Source organism: Apis florea, unplaced genomic scaffold (assembly GCF_048593485.1).
Source record: "Apis florea isolate Af1SG1 unplaced genomic scaffold, ASM4859348v1 contig_3325_pilon, whole genome shotgun sequence".
Taxonomy (NCBI): Eukaryota; Metazoa; Arthropoda; class Insecta; order Hymenoptera; family Apidae; genus Apis; species Apis florea.
This window is the reverse complement of record NW_028256738.1, coordinates 633,451-658,241: the sequence shown is the minus strand read 5'-3', so window position 1 is coordinate 658,241 and position 24,791 is coordinate 633,451. Positions and strand designations below refer to the sequence as shown.

Below are 24,791 nucleotides of genomic sequence, written 5' to 3'. Positions count from 1 at the left end.
GTCGTCGTTGATCTTCGTTGGAAAATTTATGAGGGTGGGGAATTGAGGAGGGGAGAGAAGAAAAGAGAAAAGAAGAAAGAAAAAAAAGAAAGGAAAGGAAGAGAAGAGAGAAGAGAGAGAGAGAGAGAGAGATTCGTTCGATGCGTTCGTAGTGACGATAAAACGTCCACGGTTGATTTTCCCCGATTTTCGATTGTTTTTCTTCGAGATCCTTTCGGTTTCCGTTTCTTCGGGCTCTGGACATGATTTATATCGCGAGAGGATCTGCGTCACAGTCCCCGTGGGGAGGTTGGCGAGAATAAGAACTTGTGTGGAAATTACACGTGACAGGGGGAGGAAATTTATCGTGTTTTGAATTTATGCGCCGGGTGTCCGACTCGATTCTCTGATTTTATGCGTAATTTCGCGAAAATCTAAAATTGACGATGAGATATGTCGTGGATTTATCCCGATGGAAAATTAATACGACGAGGCGAGGCTGTGCTTGCGTTATCTCTGTGCTACGTTATCAGGCTAGAATTCAAATTTTTCTTTTTTTTTTTTTTTTTAATCAAAGTGATATTTTTATTTCAATATTTTCGTTGAAAATTAAAGTTTAAATTATTAAAAAATATATTTGAATAACGAACAAAAGTGGAAAATGCGAAAATATCCTACAACCCAATTTGAAGAATTTAAACAGACTTATTTTCAAAGTAAATTAAAAATTAATCGGAATCGAGGAGGGGAGAAAAAAAAAAAAGAAAAGAAAAGAAAAGAAAAAAGAAAGAAAGGAACGAGTTCTCGAGAAGGTTGGGAAAAAAATTCACTCTTAAGTTTTAAGATTCTTTAAAATTTTCCAAAGTTTGATAAGTGATAAATTTCACGCGAGAGGAAGGAAACAAAATGAGAGGGAAAGAAGATTATTCTAAATAAAAATAGAATGGAAACGGGCGAAAGGGAAAGGAAAAGTGCGATGAAAGATCCCACATTGTTCGACGAGGCCTGTCAACCGGGTTTGCACCTCGTAAAACACACATCGGTATACGTTTCACTGGCCACATACGTTCGATAAATCAAAATGGACTAGATACTAAATTACCGCCAACTGCCATTCCGTTATTGCGATCGATAAAACGGTCGATTTACGTATCTTGTGCGAACATAAGATTGGTCGACGCGCGAAAAAAAGGAAATATCGAGAAAGGATCGTTTATTCGTATTAAAACAAACAGGAAATATCGAAAAAAATTCAATTGATTTTTCGAATTGGAATGTATCGTCGTTCGTACAATCATAGCATCTATATATCCTGTTTCTTGTTACAGCGTTAATTAATAATTGATAAATATCATAGTATCTAATTAGAGAGGCCGATTTCCTCGATTATTTTATATATTTCAATATCCTACGAGACTCGGCTCGATCAATCGTTGCTTAAATATTTAAAAAAGGGAAACAAATCGAGAAATTCCAATTCGAAAAATTCGCGTCCCTCTTCTTAATTCGAAAATCAATGTCTAATTTCCTGCGAATATTCTGCTATTTATCGGGATTTTCGATCGTTAACCGAAATTTTCCGCGGATAATTCGATCGTAAAAACATGGTTCCTCGAATCTCACGCGATTTCCTTCAAGATTTCCTCCAAGCGTATCCGTCCTTATATATTTTTCTTCCAATGATTTACAACTTTTCTCTTTCTTCCTTTTTTCCCCTCCCCCGTGTTGTTGCGCTCGAATCGCGGTATATTTCGAACGCGTTGTCCAACGCAATCGAACGCGCGTTACGAAAATCGTTGTGCATCGTAAACGAATGCGGGGGCGTTAATTAATCCAAGTTAATTGATCGAGCAATCACGCGGTATCAATCGAATATTCGAACGAATTTTTCCTTAATTGATTACGGGTACGGCAAAGTCGATTTCGAATCGAGGTATAATTCCGTGTTTACGTTTCGAAATTTCACCGTGGTACGCGTGTTGTGGAAACGGTCGACGCTTCGACCTCGGGCGACGACGCGCTTCGATCAGTTTTCTGTTTTGAACGGTCGCGACCGGTCGCGTCGGGCTTCTCTCCGTTCCACGCTTCGAAAATACGCGATACAAAAGTTCGATATTTCGAGGCACGTAAGCATCTTTTTTATATTAGTTTTCGAAACCTCTTGCAATTTCTAATCACGCGTCTCGACTAATTTACACGAGAATGCGAGAGAGAGAGAGGAGAGAGAGAGAGAGAGAGAGAGAGAGAGAGAGAGATATTTTCTTATATATATATGCGTTGTAATTTTTGCCGAATAACAGCGCAACCATTTTGTCATTTTTGTTGTAGTTTGTATCGTATCGGAATCGAAATACAAAATTTCTAATCGCGATAATTAATTAATATCGATAATTAACAAGCGAACAGATGCTCTTTGAATGATTCTATTGCGTTGTTATTTTGCGTTTCAACTTTTTTATTCTTCGTTGATCGTGTATTACGATAAATCGATTACAATTAGAGGGGATCGTTGAATCGCGGCTCGATTTTTCGAAATTTCGCGTCACTTGGAATTCGTGATCGCGATAACGATTATAATTTCAATGGTTATGCAATTAACACGTCGAAAGAAAACGCGAGAGAGGAATTTTTTTAAATAATTCTTTATATATTACGTCGTAATTTTGTCAAATAACGTTTTTATTATTCTTCCTCGTTGATCTTGTACGTTGATAAACGTATTACAATTATAAATCGCGGCCCGTTTTTTCGAAATTTCGCGTCTTTTGTATATATTGCCCCGTAATTTTGTCAAATAACTGCGCAATTTTTTTATTAATTCATCTTCGTTGATAGTGTAGCACGATAAACCGATTAAACAATTACAAATCGTGATTTTTTCGAATTTCTAATCGCGATATCGATAATTTCAGAGCCCGTGTAATTAACACGTCGAAAGAAATTGCGAAAGAGGAATTTTTTTTTAACAATTCTATACTATATTGCGCCGTTATTTTTCAAATAACTGCATCGTATATAAGTCGATTATAATAAGATCATTGAATCGCAGTTCGATTTTTCGAAATTTCGTGTTCTTTAAAATTTGTGATCGCGATTATAACGATTATAATTTCAACGTCCACGTAATTGACACGTTGAAAGAAAAGATAGGGAAATTTCTTTAATAATTCTGTATATATTACGTCGTAATTTTGTCAAATAACGTTTCTATTATTCTTCCTCGTTGATCCTGTATAAACGTGTTACAATTATAAATCGATTTTTCGAAATTTCGCGTCTTTCGTATCGTATTATTAATTTTAATAACAATTTTTTTTATTAACTCATCCTCGTTCTATCGTGTACCACGATAAACCTATTAAACAATTACGTGGCTCGATTTTTCGAATTTCTAATCGCGATATCGATAATTTCAACGCCCGCATAATTAACGCCCGTCGAAAGAAATTTTGAGAGAGGAATTTTTTTTAATAATTCTGTATATATCACGTCGCAATTTTGTCAAATAACTTTTTTATTATTCTTCCGCGTTGATCCTGTATAAACGCATCACAATTACAAATCGTGGCTCGATTTTTCGAATTTCTAATCGCAATGTAATTAACACGTCGAGAGAAGAATTCTTTTTAATAACAACTCTGTCAACACATCAATTTTGTCAAATAACAGCGCAACTTCTCTCCCCGTCTTTAATCTTCGTTGAACGAATCGATGATGATTGAGAAATCGAGGATAATTTTTCATCCGATATTTGGAAAGCTTTGAACGAGGCGTGCTCTCCTCCTCCTACTTTGATTCGAGTCGATTACCTTTGTTCGATATTCGGGATATTACGATAAATGTCGGCCGGGAACAATGGAGGCGAGATTCCTCGGATTAACTTGGCGCGAACTCGGCAAAGGGACTTTTAATTGGAACTCTTTATGCCGCCGCGTGAAAATCGACTTTCGCGGCCCGATCTCATTCGGACGGAAATAAAAGGATATCGGCGACACGGGTGGCCGATTGTTAAACCACCGAAATTTCAAACGCTACTTTTCCACTTATTTCTCCTCTTCGGAGGGAAAAAACAACGCGTCGAATGTCGGATCGGATCGGCAAAGTTATATCGGATTTTTTTAAACGAATTATTCGCGAGCCACTTGTCGTTTGAACGTTGAGTATTTAATAAAATAAGATAATTTGTTTGAAATAGCAAGAGTGGGTTGATCGATAATTTTGTACGGGAAAAATGACAAGAAAACGATAATTTTTTCCCTTCGATGGATTGGTAAAATTCGCAAATTAATTGCGACTTATTGTTAGTTATCATATTGGCCTCCATCGAGATAACATTTAATAAACATCAACACACGTTATCTCTGTCTCTCGATGTTGTCGAAGATGTTTTTACTTCTCGCTACGAGTAATTCGGCGAAACGCGATAACAGAAACTGTAAATGCGTCACCGCTTTTTTAATATCTTAACTACGCGACATTTTGCACGTGTCTCTTTCTTGCACGTATCAATTTAATTTTTCTTTAATATAGGAACGAAGAAATTGAAAATGTAAGAGACAGCTTATAGATAATAGAACACACGATAATCAAGTCTTTTCTTTTTCACTCGTAGAATAATTTCTATTGCAATTACCGTATTGATATTAATATTAAAAATCTACAACGATTTTATTCACGATTAATACACGTATATCGTCAAATCATAAAATTAAACGAACGAAGAGAATTTTTTTTCCTTTCATTTAATAAACCGCAGATCATTTTTCTTTTTTGCTGATATTTGTTCACAAAACGGTAAGACCGATTTACATAGAACGTGGTCAAAAATCCGTCAATTTAAGAGGTGTGTCGGAATCGATCGATTGTTGGGACAAACGCGATTGTTACCAAACCAATTTCAATTGAATCCACGATTAGTCGTCATCGTCATTGTTCTTTTACCGATACATGGAACATCAATCCCGAACCGCGAATTACAGTGGCGCGGATTAAAAAAAAAAGGAAAGCAAAACGATCGAACAAATCGACGTCATTCGGAAAATTTGGATTTTAGATTTCGGCGCGAAATTTATGAAGATTGGGAATTCTGGAGGGGAGAGAAGAAAAGAGGGAAAAGAAGGAAGAAAGAAGAGAAAGGAAGACACGAGAGAGGTCCGTTCGATGAAACGTCCACGATTGATTTTCCTCCGATTTTCGATTGTTTTTCTTCGAGATCCTTTCGTTTCGTCGGGCTCTGGACGTGATTTGCATCGCTCGAACTTGTGTGGAAATTACACGAAAGAGGGAAAAAACGGTGACATTTGGAAAATTTGGATTTTAGGCGCGAAATTTTTATCAGCATCCGGCAGCGCGGTTTCTCTCGCGGAAGTTGCATAGATTCAACGCATTCATCGCGGTATCGCGCGAACGGCGAGAAGGAATTCCCTGTTGAATGAAACGTATCTACACCGGTGCACCGGTTCTCTTTTGCCAAACCACGCGATCGAACAATTCGTTGTTGTTGCGAACCGGTGATAACGATTTTTACGAGACTTTATCGTGGAACGTGTTTGCGTTACCGAAAAGTGGATTTTATTTTATTTTATTTTTTTTTCGTTTTTGGAGAAAGAAATTAATAGAAAGTTATAACAAATTTAGTTAAGAGAAGGAATAATAAACGAGAGTTAATTTTATTATAACAATCTTACATGCTTGCAACAACGTAATAATCTTATCAAATTATCTTTGGATTATTAAGATTCAATGTGGGTAAGAAAAATTTCAATATGTTCGATGATAAATTTCACGCCATCAACGGAACGAGAAAGAAGGAGATTTCGTCTCGCTTGATTAATCGCTCGGCGCGGTCTCGTCTCTGAAATGTGACAATTAAAAAATTATATGAAACAATCACGAAATGATCTTTGAAATTCCGCGACGAGAAAAATCTCGTCGTGTATTTTTACTTCGTTGTTATTTGAAACGCGACTCGATTCATACAATTCGCTACGACGACCAATAACGATAATTTTCCCACCTGGTATCGACGTATACCGAGAAAGAAACAAACGGAAAAAGAAAGGAAAAATAATCGAAGAAATGATTGTTACACGCGTGTGGCATCGTGATGGGATACGATTATTATTATTGCACCAACCTCGTCAAGAAAAATTATTCAGAGATTTTCCTTCCGTCTAGAGCCTTCCTTCCTTCCTTCCTTCCTTCCTTCTCCCCCGACTATTAACATTATAGGCGAGAAAGAGGGGCGGGGAGAGGAGAAGAAGGCGCATGGAAACGCGACTTCCCCCCCCCCCCTCCGTTTCTTTCCTTTTCTTTTCTTTTTCGCAGCGGCACTTTACTATTTTAATTTTCAATGCTCGAGGTGGAGAAAGTAGGTCTTGCGTACTTTATTCGAGGTGGTGTGATGGCCCTTTCTTGAAACGAAATGCCGCGCCCCTTTCACCCGTCCGTGACCCGCGTGTTACTCGTCGGCGTTCGCTTAATTAACTTACCGTCGTCTTCTCGCGAGCGGGCAGACAGACAGACAGACCCGTGCGAGGGTCGAACGAGACGGAAAACCGCGATAGCGGAGTTGGAATCTCTCGTGCATTCTCTTTTCTTATCGGCCCTCTTCCCCTCCCTCGTCTTCCCTCCAATTAATCGTCCAGAGCCACGCGATACTCGCAACCCCCGTGTCCTTTCCGCATCGATGCCCTTTCCCTTTTCGCCAAGGATCGAGATGGATAAATGTGGACGCGAAGGGCGCGTACTTTGGCCGCCACGTGTCGTCGAAAGTACGCACAATGGACGAGGAGTCGACAGGGACGCGACAGGGAGCGAACATAAATCTTGTATTCGAATCTTTGAAAAATGATCTTCCTCTCCCCTGTCAACAAACAAGCTTCAAAAGTTGCTTTTAGGATCGTTGGATCCGCTTGTTCTTCGATCGCGCTGCGTTAACTTTGGCCGCCAATTTTTCTTTTTTTTTTTTACTATTCGTAAATCTCGATCTATTCATTCAAATTCGCACGTTGAACTTGATCTGGCCAGCCTCCTCTGTACATGGCACGAATGAAATTTCAATCCGTCGAATTGATTTTCCAAAATGAGTTGAATAGATAAGAAGGGATGCGGTAATTTCCGGTTGAAATTTAATCTTCCATCATGGTCGATGCACGGATGATTCCTGTTAGAGGATTATGTTTGGGAAACAGAGGGTTCCCTCTCTCTCTCTCTCTCTCTCTGTCATGGTAATTAATATTACACGGGGCGGAAGGTCGGGTGATCGCAACGATGTCGATAGTTAATTAATTCGATGCGAGACAACAGGTAGCTGTCGCCCGGCGAAAAAAGTGCTGTTCATAAGCGAATTAATTAGCGGCCGCCGTCGATTAATAATTTCGTTGGACAGGCAGGGGATGGTCCACTCCACGCCCGATCCTGCCATCGCATCTTTCCAACTTAACGTCATCCAACCAAGCATAATCGTCGTGCATAACAATAAATCTCGCTTTTTTCCTTTCGAACTGTACTCGATCCATCTTTCTTTCCGGATCGAAATCTCCTCGAGGATACTTATCCCGAGTAATACGCACGATCTATTAATTTTTCAATCCCCCCAATCATCGAGGGATCTCGGTCAGCCGTTAAATCTCAGCTTCCGCCGGATCGGAAACTCGAGATCGATCTTCCGATGCTCGTTTCCGGTCTCCATTATCAGTTTCGATCGTTAATATTTCCTCACCGAATTCTATAACAATTCTTTGACTATATTTGACTATTCTACGAAGCCAGGGATAGATTCGTGATATTCGAATTCGTTGAAAAAGAAGATATTGATATAAACCCTTTTGATTATAGTCGCTCGATATTTTGTTTCTATCATCAATTTTTTTCTTTTTTTTCAAAGCAATTCGAATTGTAAACGCTCGGTATAAAAGGGTATAAAAGTTCACTGAAATTTTATCTATAATTTTATCATTAAACGTTGCTAGCAGTGTCACTATTCTGTAGTTGGCATCCTTTTGTTTGTCTACGATACGCGATCGTCAGTTGTTCAGTTGCTGTTCTGACACGTGCACTCACGTATAAGCAAAATATATATCCGTTCAGCTAAATCAGTATATTTCTTATTTATCGTTCACCACTGCACTAACCAACCAACGATATCTTTTTCAACGAATTCGAATTTACGAATCTATCCCTGGTTTCGCAGAATATAGTCAAATTCCGCTGCTTTCGATTATTATATATATTCGATCATCCTTTTATATTTTCACTCTTCTTTTACTTTTTCATCCACCTACTTTGTTAAAATCTGGCAATCGCCACGATAACAACTCGACCAATTCTCCACCCATTGTTGTTATCACCGAATTCTCTCCACACACAGTTTCTCTGTCACGAATTCTGCAGTCAAATTTTTTTTGAACGAACAATTTATTCCTCTTACTCCCATTCTTACTTGTTCCACGCGAATTTGTTCACTCGAAACGCGCGAAAACTGCGAACAGAACGTGTTCAATATTCCACTCCAAATACACACTCCGCAGAGAGAAATACCTTCGTCCAAGTATTCCAATCCCAGAGAAGAGATTCGAAAGTTAAAATTCGAGGAACCGTATCGGAATTCGATCCTCCTCTTCCCCTCTCTCATTCAATGCATCAAAGAAGCGAAACATTTACGCGGCCAGAAATTCTGCCAAACATTGGCCGAGCCATGCAGTGAATTGAAAGCGGCGCATCATCGGCGACGCTCCTCTAATTATAGAGTACAACCGTACAGATTGGCTGGCCCAAGCAAGCCGCGCTCCATATTTATATCCATCCAATGGTATATTTTCTCGGTGGATCAGAGAGAGAGAGAGAGAAATCGAGTTGCTGTTCGAGAGGGATCCGATCGGTCTGCACGTGGACATCCTCGGTGTTGCCGGATGTTTGCGCGGTCGAGCAGCTGCGAAACGTCAGGAAGTTGTCCTCGAAAGGAGGGAGAGGTGGTTTTTCGAGCAGGGCAACGTTGTCTCGGAAAATATATCGTCGCACGGTTGGATTTGTTGCAACGTGTATGGTTCGCTGTTGAAACGTTTGAGAACGTAGAGAAGAATCCGGAATTTCGAAAGGATTTTGAAGATTGCAAGAAATTTGGAGGGGATGATCGATGATTGATTCGATGTTGCAATTTTATATAAACATGGAAATCGAGGATCATACGTAATTTAATCGATTTTGTCGAAATTTAGCGTCGAAATTCGTGAAATTAGGATCACGATCACAGTTCTCTGTTTCACGAGTAAATGAAGAAATAAAGAAAATTGAAAATGGAAGTTCGTTGAAACAGACGTCGTTTCAAACATCTTTTTATAGTTGACAGACGAATTACAATATCGAGAGGAGATATAAGACGAAGCGATCGCAGTTCGATTCGCAGTTGGACCGATATTAAATGAAAAATACTCACGAGTGATTGATACAATGTGGCACGATAACTGATTTTATTATCCAGGCGAGCTGGAACTATCGACGAAACTATTACGGAATTAAAGATAATTCAACGGGCACGAAACGCCGGTTGAAGGATTTATCGCGGAGTCATAATCGCGAGCTCGCGTAATGGATCTCCAGTTATCACGTGCAGTTTCGTAACAGTTTAGCCGCTTCGATAATTCAACGATCGTGCATTATTGTGCCGTTAAGGACATTTTGTAGAAGAATTTTCGCGAGATCCACGAAACTCGATAAGAACGGGAATCGAAACTTTCTGTATTAGCATAAGGGCGTGATGCAATTTATCCTTGCGGATAAAGTTTTATCCGAGCAAATGAGGGGGAAGAAAAAAAAAAGAAAGAAAGAAAGAAAAAATACCTAATTTTTATTAGACTTGGAGCCGTAACTATCTGAATTTATCGAGCGATGCGAGGAAGAGGAGAAAATAATAATAATTTCTTCGCCTTCGTCGTTATGATGGCTCGTTTTTTCGTTTTACGAGGTGGATAAAAGACATCGTCGTTGCGAGAGAGGTAACCTCTTGATGATTCGTTAATGATTCACCGAGATGTCGTGCAACGCGCTTCTTTGTTCCACTTGGCGAGCGAGAGAACGAAAGCTGAGTGCATTGCGATTGATACTGATGGTTGGACGTGGATAGTGGCTGGCTGCTCGAGATAAATGGTAATAACGTTCGCCCGGTGAATCATGTTGAACGCGCGCGCGCAAAAAAAAAAGAAGAAAAAAAAAGTTCGCTGGAAAAATGTTTGCGCGATAAAAATCGCGATGAAAATAAATTTATCCGAGTAACGCAACGAACGGTTATTTTGCCACGCGCGAAAACCATCGGGCCGTCTTGAAACTTTCAACGTTTTCAACGATATCGAAAGGAAAAAGGTGGAGGAAAAATCATCGATCCCGCCCAATATTCTCCATAAAGGATTCGTGGAAAAGATTTCTTAGAAATTCTCGTTTCATCGAGATCGACCGTGTTCCATTGGCGTTCCTCGATCATCGACATTCGATCTCGTCGAATTATTCATCATATTTATAGCCGAGATAGGTGTAAATTCGATAGATTAGAAAGTAAAAGGATCCCCTCGCTCGATTTTTATCGGTTCATTTCGTGGAGAATTTCTCGCGAAGCGAAACGGCTGTTTGAACAAGGCGGTGTCTGAAGCGAAAAATGCCGAACGGCCGGGTCCATAATCGTTGCGGAAATGGGCGTGGACGCCTCTCGGCATTTGCGGCATTTGAATGGCGGTGCACACGGTGAATTTCCTCCTGGAAAATCCTCGCTAAAAGCTTAATTGACCGTCGGCGGGAAACAGGAGAGACGTCTCGCGAGAGAAAAGAAAGAAAAAGCAGAAATGCATGCTCGTTGTGTTGGTCTAATCACCTCTTCTACCGAATTCGTCTAATTCGTTGCTCGAAGCTGATGCGTTTCTAATCGTTCCTCGCGCGAGACAATTTCATTTGGATGACCTGGAAAGACGCGCGTTTTCCCGTCTTTCGAACTCTCCTCGGCCCTTTCTCTCCCCGATTTTGGTCCCTTTCCAAAACTCGGAGGGAAACTAGGTTGACCGTGAAGATGACCGTTACGCGTTGTTTGTCGGTTTTATTTTGGCAACCTAAAAATATTTCCCTTCGCCGATCTCCGCCCCAAGTTTTTACGAATGGATCGGAGGGACGAAAATTTGTCGAAGGACGAACGCTTGGTTCCGGGATGATACAACGTTTTCTAACGTTTGCCCTTTCTTTATTTTCCAGAAAGCAAGATTGGCACGGATCAGGATCGCGAAAGCGTCGAGCGGGGCGGCCTTCGTGAGCAAAAAGAAGGCGGCCGAGGCACGTTTGGCCGCCCAGGAGAGCGGCCTTCAGCTGGACGACAATTACAAGGAGGAGGATATCTTCGAGCTGCAGCATCATCATCTACTTCGTTGTTTAGAGAAGACCACGGTAAGATGGACATTTTTAACATTTGCACTCGTACAATCGCCATCCTATATTTCATCGTATCATACATACAATATTAAGTACTGCCTACCAGCACACTCCGGCACATTTTTGGAGCGGAACGCCTGAGATAAAGGAAGTCTTTCACAATTTAAAATATTGTGTCGGCTGGTAGGAACCAATGATCTGTGACAATACGCTAAAAGGTATTCTACCTGGAATGTCTAATTCTTCCATCACGCCATTCATCTAAGTCTTGCAACGAATCTTCGCTTTCACTTTCAATAATTCTTCGTCTCTTTCTGGCAGTATAATGGAAGTGCCAGAATCATAACCAACATCGTCTTCCATAATGTCTTTTAACTCTTCAAAATCAAACATGCCTTCAGTATGTACTCAGCTCTAAATTCTCGTCATAATATTTATTTTTCTTCACGTTGGTAACCATAGAAAGGATTAAAAAATGGTTTAATCGTAATGGTACGAAAGTTAAGAGTTAATAATTTATACACTTTGCTCGATTGGCAATCTTCTGAAATATAAATATACAAGCGCAAAGTACAAGTTCAACTCGTTCCTCCTTAACTTAACCACTCTCGTGGATCGACCGCTGCACGCGTTGGTAAATATTTTGAGATATCGGTGTTGATAAATCACCGGCAATAAACCGATTTTCGCGGCGCGACAACACCTCGATTAAAACGGCCGGCCCCCTTTTACGACACAGAGCGCTCGGTTGCTCCAAGTGTCGAGTTCATAACTCTTTCGAAATAACCCGTGGACGCGTGCACGGAAAGGAGAAGAGGGGAGGGGGCGGGGAGAGAAAAGAAGCGGATTGGAAATATCCCCCGAGCGATTTCGAGAGGAGCGGTTCTCCTCCATTGAGGCGTCCGCTTCGTTAAACCCTCGCCTCGCGGGAGGAGGCTCCGTTTAATTTCGCGGAATCAATGGTTGAAATGTCGCGCGTTTATCCGCGAACCAACGTCGCCTGTTACGAGTCCAACGGTCGAAGCGCTGTAATTTGAATAAACCTCCCCTCTCGGTTGGCGTCCAATTTTAGCACACCACTCGTGTGCGTGTGTGTGCGCGCGCGCACCGTGGCCACCCACTCGGTGTGTGGCGCGCAAACTGGTGAATATAAACGGAGAGAATAACTCTTGTGTGTCGCAGGTTAGCGTAGCGCGAGTTTGGATGGTATGTATGTATCCTCCGTTATTGTGTTTGTGAGATGGTAGATCGAATTGTAGAATATTATTCGTGTCATTAATTTTATATGGTATAACAGTTTATCCAGTTTTGTTTCGTAAGTTGAATTTTTTGAAATTATAGGATCAATAGGATTAGAATAGTCAATGAAGGTTTTTAGTTACTTTTTTTTTTTTTTATAGAATTTTATAGAATCATCGAAGTAATGTTAAATTTGTGATTTCAATTTATACTTGATTAGTCTTTTTAATTAGTCTTTTTCTGTTTTACTTTACGAAGACTTTCGAAAATTCTGAAATCGAATCAATCGTTCCCGCACGACGAATTAGGACGATTCATTAGGATAACTCGTTGTGTTCGATCGTGATTTTAATCGGCGATAACTAACGAAAATGTCTCTTAATGAACGTTTGATCGATCTTGAGCAAGATGCATACGAAGATCTTTCATGATTGATTGTACAACGTTTGATTGATAAATTTGACCGATAATTGCATCGACGGTTTCTATTACCACCGTTAGATTGATCGCAAGAGACGTATCTACGATATATGCCCTATATGTAACTCGAGCATATATTTTTAATTTGCGAATTCTGTCGAAGCTAAGAATCGACACTTTATCCAAGAACAGGAGTTAACAGGAGTGTTTCCACGTCCCTGGAATCGAACGTTGCCGAAAACGTGGATAAATAGGTCGGTTCTGCAAATCGGAACCCTGTCTCGATGGCCACTCGAGCCTGAATTTCCACGGAAATTGTGTTAATTGCAAGGTCCGCCCGGGTTACCCGTGCACAGGGAGGATGCACATTTTACAAGATCAAGAGGAAATGCATTTCAACGATCCCCTCGATCCTATTATTTTTCCCCGAACCGATCCAATCATCGATCTCTAATTCGATAATTCGTATTATTTCCTTCGAAGCCAAGTCACTCGACGAGACTTTCACTATTTTTGGATTTCTCAATAGATTAATATTCAAGATATTCCAAAAATTCCAAGACAGGACAAAAGGAATGGCGATTGAATTTATGTATCTCAAAAATCGTGATCAAGTGCTCGATCCAAATTCAATTCTTTCATTCCTTCATCTACTCGTCCGTTGGAAAAAAAATTCGATAATTCGTATTATTTCCTTCGAAGCCAAGTCACTCGACGAGACTTTCACTATTTTTGGATTTCTCAATAGATTAATATTCAAGATATTCCAAAAATTCCAAGACAGGACAAAAGGAATGGCGATTCAATTTATGTATCTCAAAAATCGTGATCAAGTGCGCGATCCAAATTCAATTCCTTCATTGTCACGTGGTTGGAAAAAAAAAATTTGGTCAAAAATCATAAGAGAAAAAGAGAGAAATTTCGAAGAGGAACGATTCGAAATAATCGTCACGTGTCCTCTTAGCTTGGATCAATTTTCAATCCAACTTGGTTGGAATTCGTTTTCGACGACACTTTTCACCCGATAGTCTTCCACTTCCGGGTAAATGTAGCAGTCTTCTCCCCTGGCTGGATATACTTAACCCAGAAAGCAGCGCGATTCCGGTCGCCTTTGTCGACTGGCGAAGAAAATCGTGCATACGGCCCGGGGCAGCGCCGCTCCACTTCCTGCTCTGTCCTTTCCTTTCCCTCTTTCCACGCGTCTGTCTACGATCTCGACTTCCTGCCGGCGTTTAGCCGCCTTTTCAACGCCGATCCCTCGTCCCTTCCCCTTCGTCGAGAAGAGGAAACGTCCCCTCGCGAGGCGAATCAAACGCGCCGATCTTCTTACTCACAAGAATTCGAAACGCGAATTTCCGCGACGCATCCTTTCCTATTTAAAATTTCGATAACTAACGAAAATTTCTCTTAATCAATATTTGACCGATCTTGAGCAAGATGTATACCAAGACCTTTTTTTTGATCTCGTTTACACGAGAACTTTCGGTTTGAACTAGGAGGAGAGGAGGAGAGGTTGAAAAGATTGATTTGTTACTCGAAACACGGTTGGGTGAACATTTAAGCATATTTTTGACAAGAAATCGCTCGTGTTTCTCGAATTTCTCCAATTCTTTAACCAGGCTCGGTTAATACTTTTAAGGATCTTGTTCTCCGGGCGGAGTTATCTCTCTTCTGCTCGTGTCTCCATAATTGGCAACCGATACATTTCCATCGGATCTCTCCGCAAGATTGGATCATTTTTCCACGAAAAGAGAAGTCTTTTCCCCCGAAGAACACGTCCATCCACCCTTAACAATATCAAGATAACAAGAATCCATCCGGATCCTCGAAATCGACCGATCCAATCCAATGATGTCTGATTGTTAGCCCCGACTGATCGCAATCCATTCCCATGGAAAATCATTCATCGAGCACGCGTTCTCCTCGCTCTGAAAAGAACGAAAGTTCCAAGATAAACAGCGAAAACTCGAAGAAAGCTTGGATATAACGAGACATATACACGCGCGAAGACAAATTTATTTTTTAACGCGTTGGAGAGACTCCACGTTCACCCTCGATGAATCGCTCTCTTCCAGGTAATAAAGCGAGTCTCTCACGGTAAGAAGAAGAAATCTTTCGAAAGAAGAATTTCCTCCTTGTCTCGAAAGTTGAACCCAGTGTTATCTCGCCACTCTTACAAACGACTCGAAAACGACGTGGATCCATTGGCTGTTGTGACGCACGGAGGAGGCAGAGATCGAGGAGGGAAAGGATCTCGGGTCGGAGATCTTTGGAGGCGGTTGCGCGGGGCGCGAGACGGGGGCGGTGTCGTCGTGTCGGCGGTATTGATTTCTTCCGGGTCGTGGCCGGCCTCGATCGAATCTCTTCGGGAATCGAAGTCGTCTCGAGGCGAGACGTCATCCCGGACCCGGGGACTAATTATAGCCGGGGAAACGGCGTTAAAGGGATCCAACAATAGCGTCGGATTTTCCGACTCGCACGAGCGGAGCCTTCTTGGAGAATATTTCTCTCTTGAGAGAGAGAGAGAGAGAGAGAGATCACGCGAGGAACTAATCGTTCGAAGGAAAAAGTTATGTGTCCCTTGAAGTCAGCGAAAGAAGAATGGAGAAAATGGCGGTGGACGAAATTGGCGATCGATCTCGATCGAGATGCTTCTTTCACTTTCTTCAAGCTCCAGCGTTTCATTCTCTTCCTCCTTCGAATAATCCCTTCCCTTCCAAGAATCTTGGAGAGAGAAATGATCATTTCGAAAAGGAGAGAGAGAGAGAGAGAAAAAAAAAGAAAACTCTCCAACTTTCTTTCCCTTCCCTGTTTGGCAACGGACCAACGAATCTCCTCCCCCTTCAATTACGAAATATTCGTTCGATTATTCGAATTATTCCTGGAGAAACTGCATTTTTCCATTCCCTCCTCGATCCAAAATGACGATGAAATTCCATTTCGGATTTTGCCAGGAGATTTAAGGCGTTGGGGAGCTCGAGGTCGGCTCGCCTTTTTTTTTCCGTCGGATCGATCATGAAGATTCTGTCGTGGTTAAGGGCGATTCGAGTTTGATCCAACGAGATAGGATGAGGCAGGGGACATTGATAAAATGGCGGGACAAGCGCGCGACTGGTGGTAGGCAGCGGAGCGGGGTCAGGTCGAGTTATTTATGGGGGACGAGGATGGCCCGGCTGAATTTACGAACGCTGATCACCACCGCCTCTATTAACCGGGGAATGCATATCCATTCTGGCTGCGTCTTGCGGTCGCTGCATTTCTAAAATGGTGTCGCATCCGTTGCGTGTATCCGTCTTCGCTTATCGCCATTCGGTCGTTTCATTCGACCGAAATACAGGTTAAATCCCGACGAAACCTTTAACCATCTTCTGTGTCGAGAAATAATTATTTATTCGTTTCGAAAGATTCGAGAAACGAGAGAATAAATTGTTTTTCGATAGTTTCACCCTCGATATATTCGACCTCTTGTCATTCATAATCGGTTATTAAAAAATTTATTTCGTGTTCGCTTCTTCAAATTTGTAATTCATACCACCGTATTATTTTCTTTTCGAAGCGAAATTTCCAACTTTGGAAATTGAATTGGAGGCGAAAGCGAAAATTCCATCGGCTCGATCGGCGCAATCGAGGGATACGCGCGAGTTGCTCCAATCCATTAAACGCGATTGTGCGCGGGAAACGAGGCGAAGCCGCGGCGCGGAATTTGTTTAATTTATATTTAAACGGCTCGCAGCTGTACACCGGTTGGATCAATGGCTGCGTTGAACAGAGAAGACGCAATTGGGTGGGCAAAACGGTGTCATGACACGCGTCACTATCTTGGAGAGGTCAGTTGCGTTTATAACCGATCCATCGTAACAGAAATAGCGACATCGGCTGGTTATAGAGGCTGCTCGATTTCTTTTCCTCCTCGCGTGCCTACGCTCCGTCGCGCCTATTCTCCGACGCGTACGGAACGAATGGAGTTGTATATTTTCCTCTCCTCGACGAGGAGATACGCACGATCGGGGCAGAATTAACGATCGCGTCGAATCGAATTAGAATTCGCTCGAATTCGTGAGATTATTTTGTCGTTAAGATTCGCAACTTCTCTCGAGGAAAATTATTTGGGATTGTTGAAACGAGCGTGTGAAATTATTATCGTTATCTCCTCTTTTCTATTTTCCTTCACAATACAAAGAGCAGCGATCGTCAAGACGCAAAAAAAAAAAAAACGTTTATCGATAATGATGGCACGCGTAAATTTAATTTTTGTCGTTGTCAGTGATGATTATTCAATACTCGAACGAAGCTCGAATCAAAATGGGTCAAAGTTTTGAAAAGTTTTCGTTTTCATTCGCAAAAAATCTGGCGAGAAGGAAAAAAATTAAAAGAGGGAATGAAAAATTGCGAACGAACAGTTGGATAAAAGTGCAATTTACATTCATTCGACTACTGGAAAGTGGAACGAATTGATAGTCGGTTGGATATTTCTTGAGAAACTCAAACTTCCTTCCCCTCCACTCAACTACTCGTATTAATTAAATCCCCCCGCCTGCGAAACCAAAAGTTCCTCCTCCTTGTGTCGTTAAACACACTCGTTCCATTCGTCCGACGGATCATATTCTTCCAATCCGTTAATAATCGTCGGCCTTGGTCGATTTGTCAGTCGAGCAAATTCTTGCCTCGCCTGTTACAACTTACTCGTCGGAGGGAATCGGAAACAAATAGAGGAGAGAGAAGGTGTGCTCTGTATCCGTTGTTTCTTAAAGTGAAGGCACAAGGAAAGATTGATCGAACAAAGCGGCGCATTACCGGCGCGCCACACAGCCCCCTTTTGTTCGTTGATCAAAGTGGAGCACGTATCCTTGCCCCACTACCGTGTGTGACAAAGAAACCGTCCAAGTCGTCGCTTTGAAACAAAGTTGGTGGAAACATACACACGTCTCCCGTCCACGAAACGTTATCATTCGAGACGACGTCGGAGGCGGACTTGATCGATAACCCTCTTCCTTCGCTTTTGTGGAGCACGAAAAAAAAAAAAAAAAAAAGAAAAAAAAGAAATCGCAACTCTCCAAAGCAGCCTTATTTTGGCTCGATCGGTTATTCGTCCATCCCACTCGTCCATCATCCATCGAAGATCCGATCTCGATTTCCGTTTGTGGGAGTAGAATTCCATCTTCCGAGAAAGAGGATGCTCGGTGGTGAGAAATAATAGGGGAGGGATGAAAGAGATATCTTTTTTGTCGATTCGGCAGAGGAGGGAGGAGGAGTGGCTCGTTTTATTTCCACGCTTGGATGATGCTCGCGGGGACGAAAATAAGAGGCTCTCCGACACGATAAGGACGAGTTTAATCCGGGAAACGATAGAGACTTTGAGAAAGTGACTCGGAAGGATAAGAGATTGTGCGGTGTCTCTTTCTTTTTTCTCCATCTTCTTTTCTCCGCAATTGGCAAAGCAGGGAATATTTTTCAGAGATCGGAACGAACGTTTTCTTTTCGTTATAATATGCGTATAATTATATCGGAATGAATCTTTCGATGAAAATATTTCTATCTAACGGTACGTGCGAAAACGTGTTGAAAAACGCGATTGGCTTCTCATCGCGAAACTTCGCGACGTTAGACGACGTTCCTTTTCCACAATTGCAATTATATCGCTCGTTTAGTCGATAGATCAGTTTATCGACAATCACGTTTTGCGGTGAAAGTATTCGAACGTGTGTGTGTGTGTGGATAACGTAACGAAATTCGTAGACACTTTGACTGTTGTTAGTTATTAATAATAACTGGACGGCACGAGTAAGATGGTTTAGTTAGTTGGAAAGAAATCACGATTCAATTCTTCGCTCTTCTCTCGTCTCTTCATTTGTCGAAGCAGCATCGATTTCTTTTTCTCGAGCGAAAATTATGAATCGATAAGAATAGCTGGAACAAAAATGTGAAACAATCTATATATCCAAGATCTATTCGTCGCAAAAACTCGTCAACAAACTTTTTCTTCATTTCGCGTTATCCATTCATCGGATGGATCTTTCGAGTCAAAAATTTATCGGGTAATATTGATTTTCGCGAGGAGGAGGATCGGGCGGAAAGTGAATTTTCGCCGACTTTTCGGCGAGAGGAGCATCGAAGGGCCCACTTGGCCCTACTTGATCTCTCGACTGTTATATAATAGATCGATAAAACTTTGGTCGAACGCGGTTGGGGGGGAGAGAAGAGTCGGCCACTTGCAAGCTGTGCACGGGGCGCAAGATTTGATCCCGTGGAATGGAGCAGTCACGCAATCTCATCTCATGGAAAACCACTTTAGGGGAAAGTTGGAGGGGGAGGGGAGGGCCCTTCTCCCCTTCTCTCGAAGCTCGAAGGTTAAACACTCGATAGATTTTCCATCGAGAGCTCCCCTCGATCGATCCCCCTCGACGTTATGAAACCGCTTGCCGCTCTATTTTTGCGGTTCAACATTATCGATGCTCGGTTTAAGTTGATTAACCCTTTCCCCCCGTTCCCCACCCTTTTAATCGATCGATTGTCGATAAATTGGAACGGGAATAACGAGAGAAAAATTTATAGTCGTTTATAGAGCATGCCGAGCGATGCATCCGGATAGATTCGCGATGAGAAGAGATCTTTGGACAAATCGATACGCGATTGAAGCGATTTGCTACTACGGTTTTTTTCTTTGAAATGATTCTTTCAATCTAACTTCTAAGAATAACTTCGAGATTCGTTGAAATCGATTCGATCGATCGATCGATTTCAACGATTTAAATATTATTGTAGAAGGTTAAGAGAAAAAGGAAAATAAGAATTTTGTTACTCGTCTATTACTCGTTTTATGGTACACTTTATTTCATATCGTTTGGAATTATATTAATAGATCGATAAAATGGGGACAGAATTAGGATGTGTCTGGAGGTAGGAATCGCGTAGGAATGCATAAATATTTCCATAGTGATCCATGGACGAAATCCTGTGAACACAACTGTAACAATAAGCCTTTCGCATAAACGCGTGCTTTCCCTCGGGCTATGTAATTCGAGAAGAGAAACAAGTTGCAACGCAGTTCTAGCAATACCCGATGGACCAAACTTCAGTCGACAACAATAGGAACCGGTGAAATTGCCCTTGCGAAAATGCCAACGTATTCACCACTTTTGCTCTTTGAACTATTTTTCCTCGGTGCACGTGTTTTTCCCTCTTCCTCTTTCTGTTTTTTTTTTTTATCCCCTTTCGTTTTAGACGCTTTTAAAAAGATATTCTACGTTTTAAGGGAGCAGGGAAAGTATATTTGAAAGTAAATACTCGGAACGATTACTTTCTCGAGAAACTATTTCTCGAGAGAAATGAATATTGCGTCGAGAATAATTGTTCGACGAATGACTTGATCTCGTATCCCTTTTTCCCCCTTTTTTTTCAAAAGTGAAATAGTCATCATTTAATGAAAAATTTTTGAACCGTTGAAAAATCGACAATAACTAATTATTCGAAAATAAATTTCGAACATTTTATTTTCAAATATATATTCCCGACACTCGAGTTAACTTTCAAATCACGTATCACGTTTCAAAAATGGATCTATTCGGGTCGAAGCGTGTCTGACTAGCCGTATACTCTATCTACTGCACAATTTATTCGATATCGTGATTAATTCCGTTGAAAAATAGAAAAGAAAAACTTCTCATCGAGTTTATCAAGTTAATTTCCTTTATGAAACATTTAGAAAGTATAATTCGTATATTAACCTTGTGCAAAGTTACTACTGTGTGTAAACTATGTGTGCAATGTAACGTAAAAATCTACCTGATCGATTTTGATATTCTATTAAAAGAGAAGAAAAAAAAAAAAAAAAAAGAAAATGGAATCATAAACAAAGGAAATATGATATTAAAAATTTGCGTGTAATATTTATAGGTAACGAGATATATCGATGGTATATTGTGAATTATAAAAGTTAGAACAAGGGGATAGAAACTTTAGACGATGAATTACGAGGCTGTATAATACACTCAGCGTGGCAGGGTTTACCAGTTGCGAGTTATGTTATAGCTCTAAGTGGACCTAGACGAGGTTCTACCCTTGATCTAAAAAAACTCACGTGGCGGCGCTACATTAAATAACCAAGACTGTTCGATTTCTATTTTCCTTCTACGCGTCAGGAATTATAATATCAATCCGATCCGTTACACAAACTCTCTCGCGATTATTAATATTTGAAATAAGTGTACACGAGTCAATAATAACGAATATAACGAAATAATATTATCATCAGGGGTGTATTCACCCCTAACATTGGAATATCCTTTTCCCTTTCCTCTTTTCCCCTTAAATTTTTCCCAATTACAATTACTTGAAAGGTATATTCGAAGTAACTGTTATAATATCGCTGAACGAAAAATCAATTCCATTCTTCTCGATTCCTCTCCAATCTCCTATATATATATATAAAAATAAATAAAAATTTAAACTAACCAACGAGGACGATTTCTGTTTCAGGATCGCGAGTTCGTGGAGATGGAGGTGCCCTACAACGGTGCCCCGAAGAGGCCGGGCTCTCCCTCGCCCCTCACTTCTCCCGCGCACAGCACTGCCTCGAGGGGCGGCCTGCTGCACGCCTGCTGCGGCCGCTGCTACCCCCAACGTTACCAGGTACGCGGTCGCCGTATTCTCGCCTCGACGACCTCCATAAGCGAGGGCCCACCCTCGTCTTCCTCCCACTCTCACCAATCGCAGCCGGCGCAGTCCCATTATCAGCCGGTTGACCCAACCACGGTGCCGAACGTCGCGTTTAACGTGCCCGGTGACAGTGATCGGCAACGTCGCCAGGGCACCAGCTCCTCCAGCCCCTACAACGAGACAAGGGTGTGAGCCGGGCTCGGGACAGCGATTCTCAATCGAAGGAATTCGTTCGTTCCCCTTCAGCCCCTTTGAGATTGCAACCGCCACCACAACCACCACCACCACCACCACCACGATCCCGTACCCTGCACCCTCGTTTCTCTCGCGGTGAGTTTGTGTCGGTGTTGTTGCGGCAGCTTCGTCTTTCAAGAATTTATTTTGGACGAGGTGATTATTGGATGGATCGATCGGTGGGTGGATCAGGTTTCGATGCATTTGGAGAGGTTTGAATTTCGTTTTTTTTTTTTTTTTTTTTTTTTTTGGAGGGAGATATATATATGTTTATGGATATTATAGTGTCTTCGTTGGCGCACTCGATCTCGAGGCGACAACAAGGGTTACGAGGATCGGTGGAAAGACTGAACGTTCCATATCTTGGAGGGATTTGAAACTGACTGACTCTACAAGGCGCTAATTTCGATTTTCGATCCGACACGAGTAAACGTACGACTCGTTGCCTCGATCAGTTTCGAATGATTCTTGGCCGATAATAATAACGAAGCTCAAACTCGGAACCTCGATCTTCGATCTTATCCCCGATCGAACGACTCGAGCAGAGGATGAGAGTCGGGTTCAGAAATCAAAAAAAAAAAAAAAAATAACGTTTGTGTTCCGATCCAGGGCGAAATGTCCTCGAAAAGAGACTGGATCAATCGCGGATCCTGACGATCGTTTTCACGATTTTTAAGATTATTACGAGTCGCTTGGAGATTAATTGCCGGGATTCGATCGGGTTTCAAAACCATCCCCTTCTCGATTCCAACAACAACAACCCGGATGCATACATTGTATTGTACGTATACATGAAGTTAGTGCATTACGTAACGGATCATCCTATCAAAGGTGTGCGCGACAACGAAATATCGTCGACATCGAATCCCGGTTGTTAAACACGACTCTCCACGGAGAGAGTCTCTCCCACAAGCACTGCCAACGAGGGTTCGAATTTCGAACCGTGTGCTCTCTCTCTTTTCCTCCCCTATTCTCGCTAATTCATCATCATCATCATCATCATCATCATCCCCCATCCGCGCACGGATTATTCGGCGCGTATTTGATAACGGTTAAAATAAATCTGTGTCGTTTCGAACACTGAGGGGGGGGAGGAGGGCTTGTCGAAGATTCCTCCTCTCGCGCACAGATTCTCCCTCTCCCGAGAAAGAAGAGATCCGCCTCGAATACGATCTTCATATGGCCGCGTTTCCTTCGAGACGATCGGTTTTATCGGTTTCTCGTTTACCAACGATCGGTAAAACGAGAAACTCTTCGAATGGACGACAACCGCTTTTCCACGTCGTCGTCATGGTGGTGGTCTTCTAGGAGTGATGGATACAGAAGGATTAAATGAAAAGGATAGAACGCACGCGGCGCGTTCTTGGAACTCTTCCAAAAATCCGCTCGTAACGTGTCGAAACTGTTTCGAAAAAGGGGAGGGAGAAGGGAAAGGAAGCGTTTCGAAGATGGGTTTGGATTTCCGATTTTTCAATCTTTTTCCCTTCCTCGATGGGAATCGAATCGTGTATGTCCGCGCTGGAATCGAAAGAAAGGAGAGAATCTGCGCGATGGCGGGATCTCTCGAGGCATTCCTTTGTGATACGTTTCTTCTGTGATTGCTATTGATACATTTTTCGAGAGCGGCCGTTGTTTTCCGCTCCTTCCCTCAATCGTGTTCCACTCCTCAGTCGGATATCATATCAGGTTAAGATTTCATCCCTCCTCTTTCTCGAACACCATTCGACGATCGAGGCTCTGATCATTTCGTAGAGTTATAACGATTATCACTAGATCAATATTGGTTATCGGCCTCTCCCAACGATTCTAATTGAAAATTATGCTCTAGCCTTAATCCACTCTCTTATTCGGTGGCGAATAATTCTAAATCGATGTCGTAGCGAATAGTATCGAGGAGAGGGGGAAAGGTTCGCCGTGTTTGTCCCGTTGCTGGATAATTTTGAATCGACGAGCATGGCGCGCCCCCTCCCTTAATCGAAATCACTAGATCTCTCTTAGAGAATCTCGTAGATCGAGAGAACCTTCCTCTAGGAATTACCTCTTTCAGTCGAGCGGCCTTTTCACGAATCTCACTCTCTCTCTCTCTCTCTCTCTCTCTCTCTCTCTCTCTCTCTCTCTCTCTCTCTCTCTTTTCTCGTCCCTCGAAGCAGGCAGAGTAGTAGATTCTCGCCAAAGCAAGTCCCATCGCTGTGAGAACGTCCACGAGTTTATCTCGCTCAACGATGACACTTCTCTCGAGGAGAGGAGAGTATCATCAGTTGAAAAGGAGACCGAGGCGCGAACAAACGTTTGGCTCGAAATCTCTCTTTTTGGATTTTTCTCTTTCTTTTTTTCAACGCGTAGAAAGTAAATAAGTGTAAACAGTCGTCGAATGTAATCGTCGTTCGAGAAAAGAAACGGCGTGGTAGTTGGACTCGGTAGATGAGCGACTCGTAGAATGTAGAATCGACGAGTTAACGAGGGAAAATGAGAAGTGATGAATGACGGTCTGTCGGATGCTGGCAGATCTACGAGACCCTATCGGAACCCCATTAAGTGTCGTTCCTCTCCCTCGAACGAACTCTCCATTTTTCTTTCGGCCCATACCACTTCCGTTCCATTCCAATTCCGCCGTGTTAATCCTTCCTTTATTCTCGATATATATATCGATAAGCTTCCAATAGTCGCGTCTTGAACGATCGTGAAATTTATTTAATAGGACGCGTCGTCGTCATTTATCGAAATCGAAAACCGTGGATAGACGACCGGGTCGAAAAAGTTCATCCAAGTTGCATTAAGCCACTTCTTTCCTACTCGAGCTTCCTTTCGCAACTTCGAGCGCGTTAATTCGCCCATTGATTCGCCCGTTAATTCTTCAG

The 24,791-nt window shown here is 41.9% G+C and overlaps 1 protein-coding gene across 8 annotated transcripts in view; it reads left to right on the top strand.

Moving 5' to 3' along the window:
- Nucleotides 1–24,791, top strand: part of Shal (potassium voltage-gated channel protein Shal) — a 93,747-nt gene that overhangs the window by 43,723 nt on the left and 25,233 nt on the right. For all 8 annotated transcript variants that reach the window (XM_086911539.1, XM_086911541.1, XM_086911542.1 and 5 more), the window contains exons 3-4: nt 11,212–11,400; nt 21,520–21,672. In XM_086911539.1, the coding sequence (XP_086767665.1) occupies nt 11,212–11,400; nt 21,520–21,672 (342 nt within the window). The remainder of the gene's footprint in view (nt 1–11,211; nt 11,401–21,519; nt 21,673–24,791) is intronic.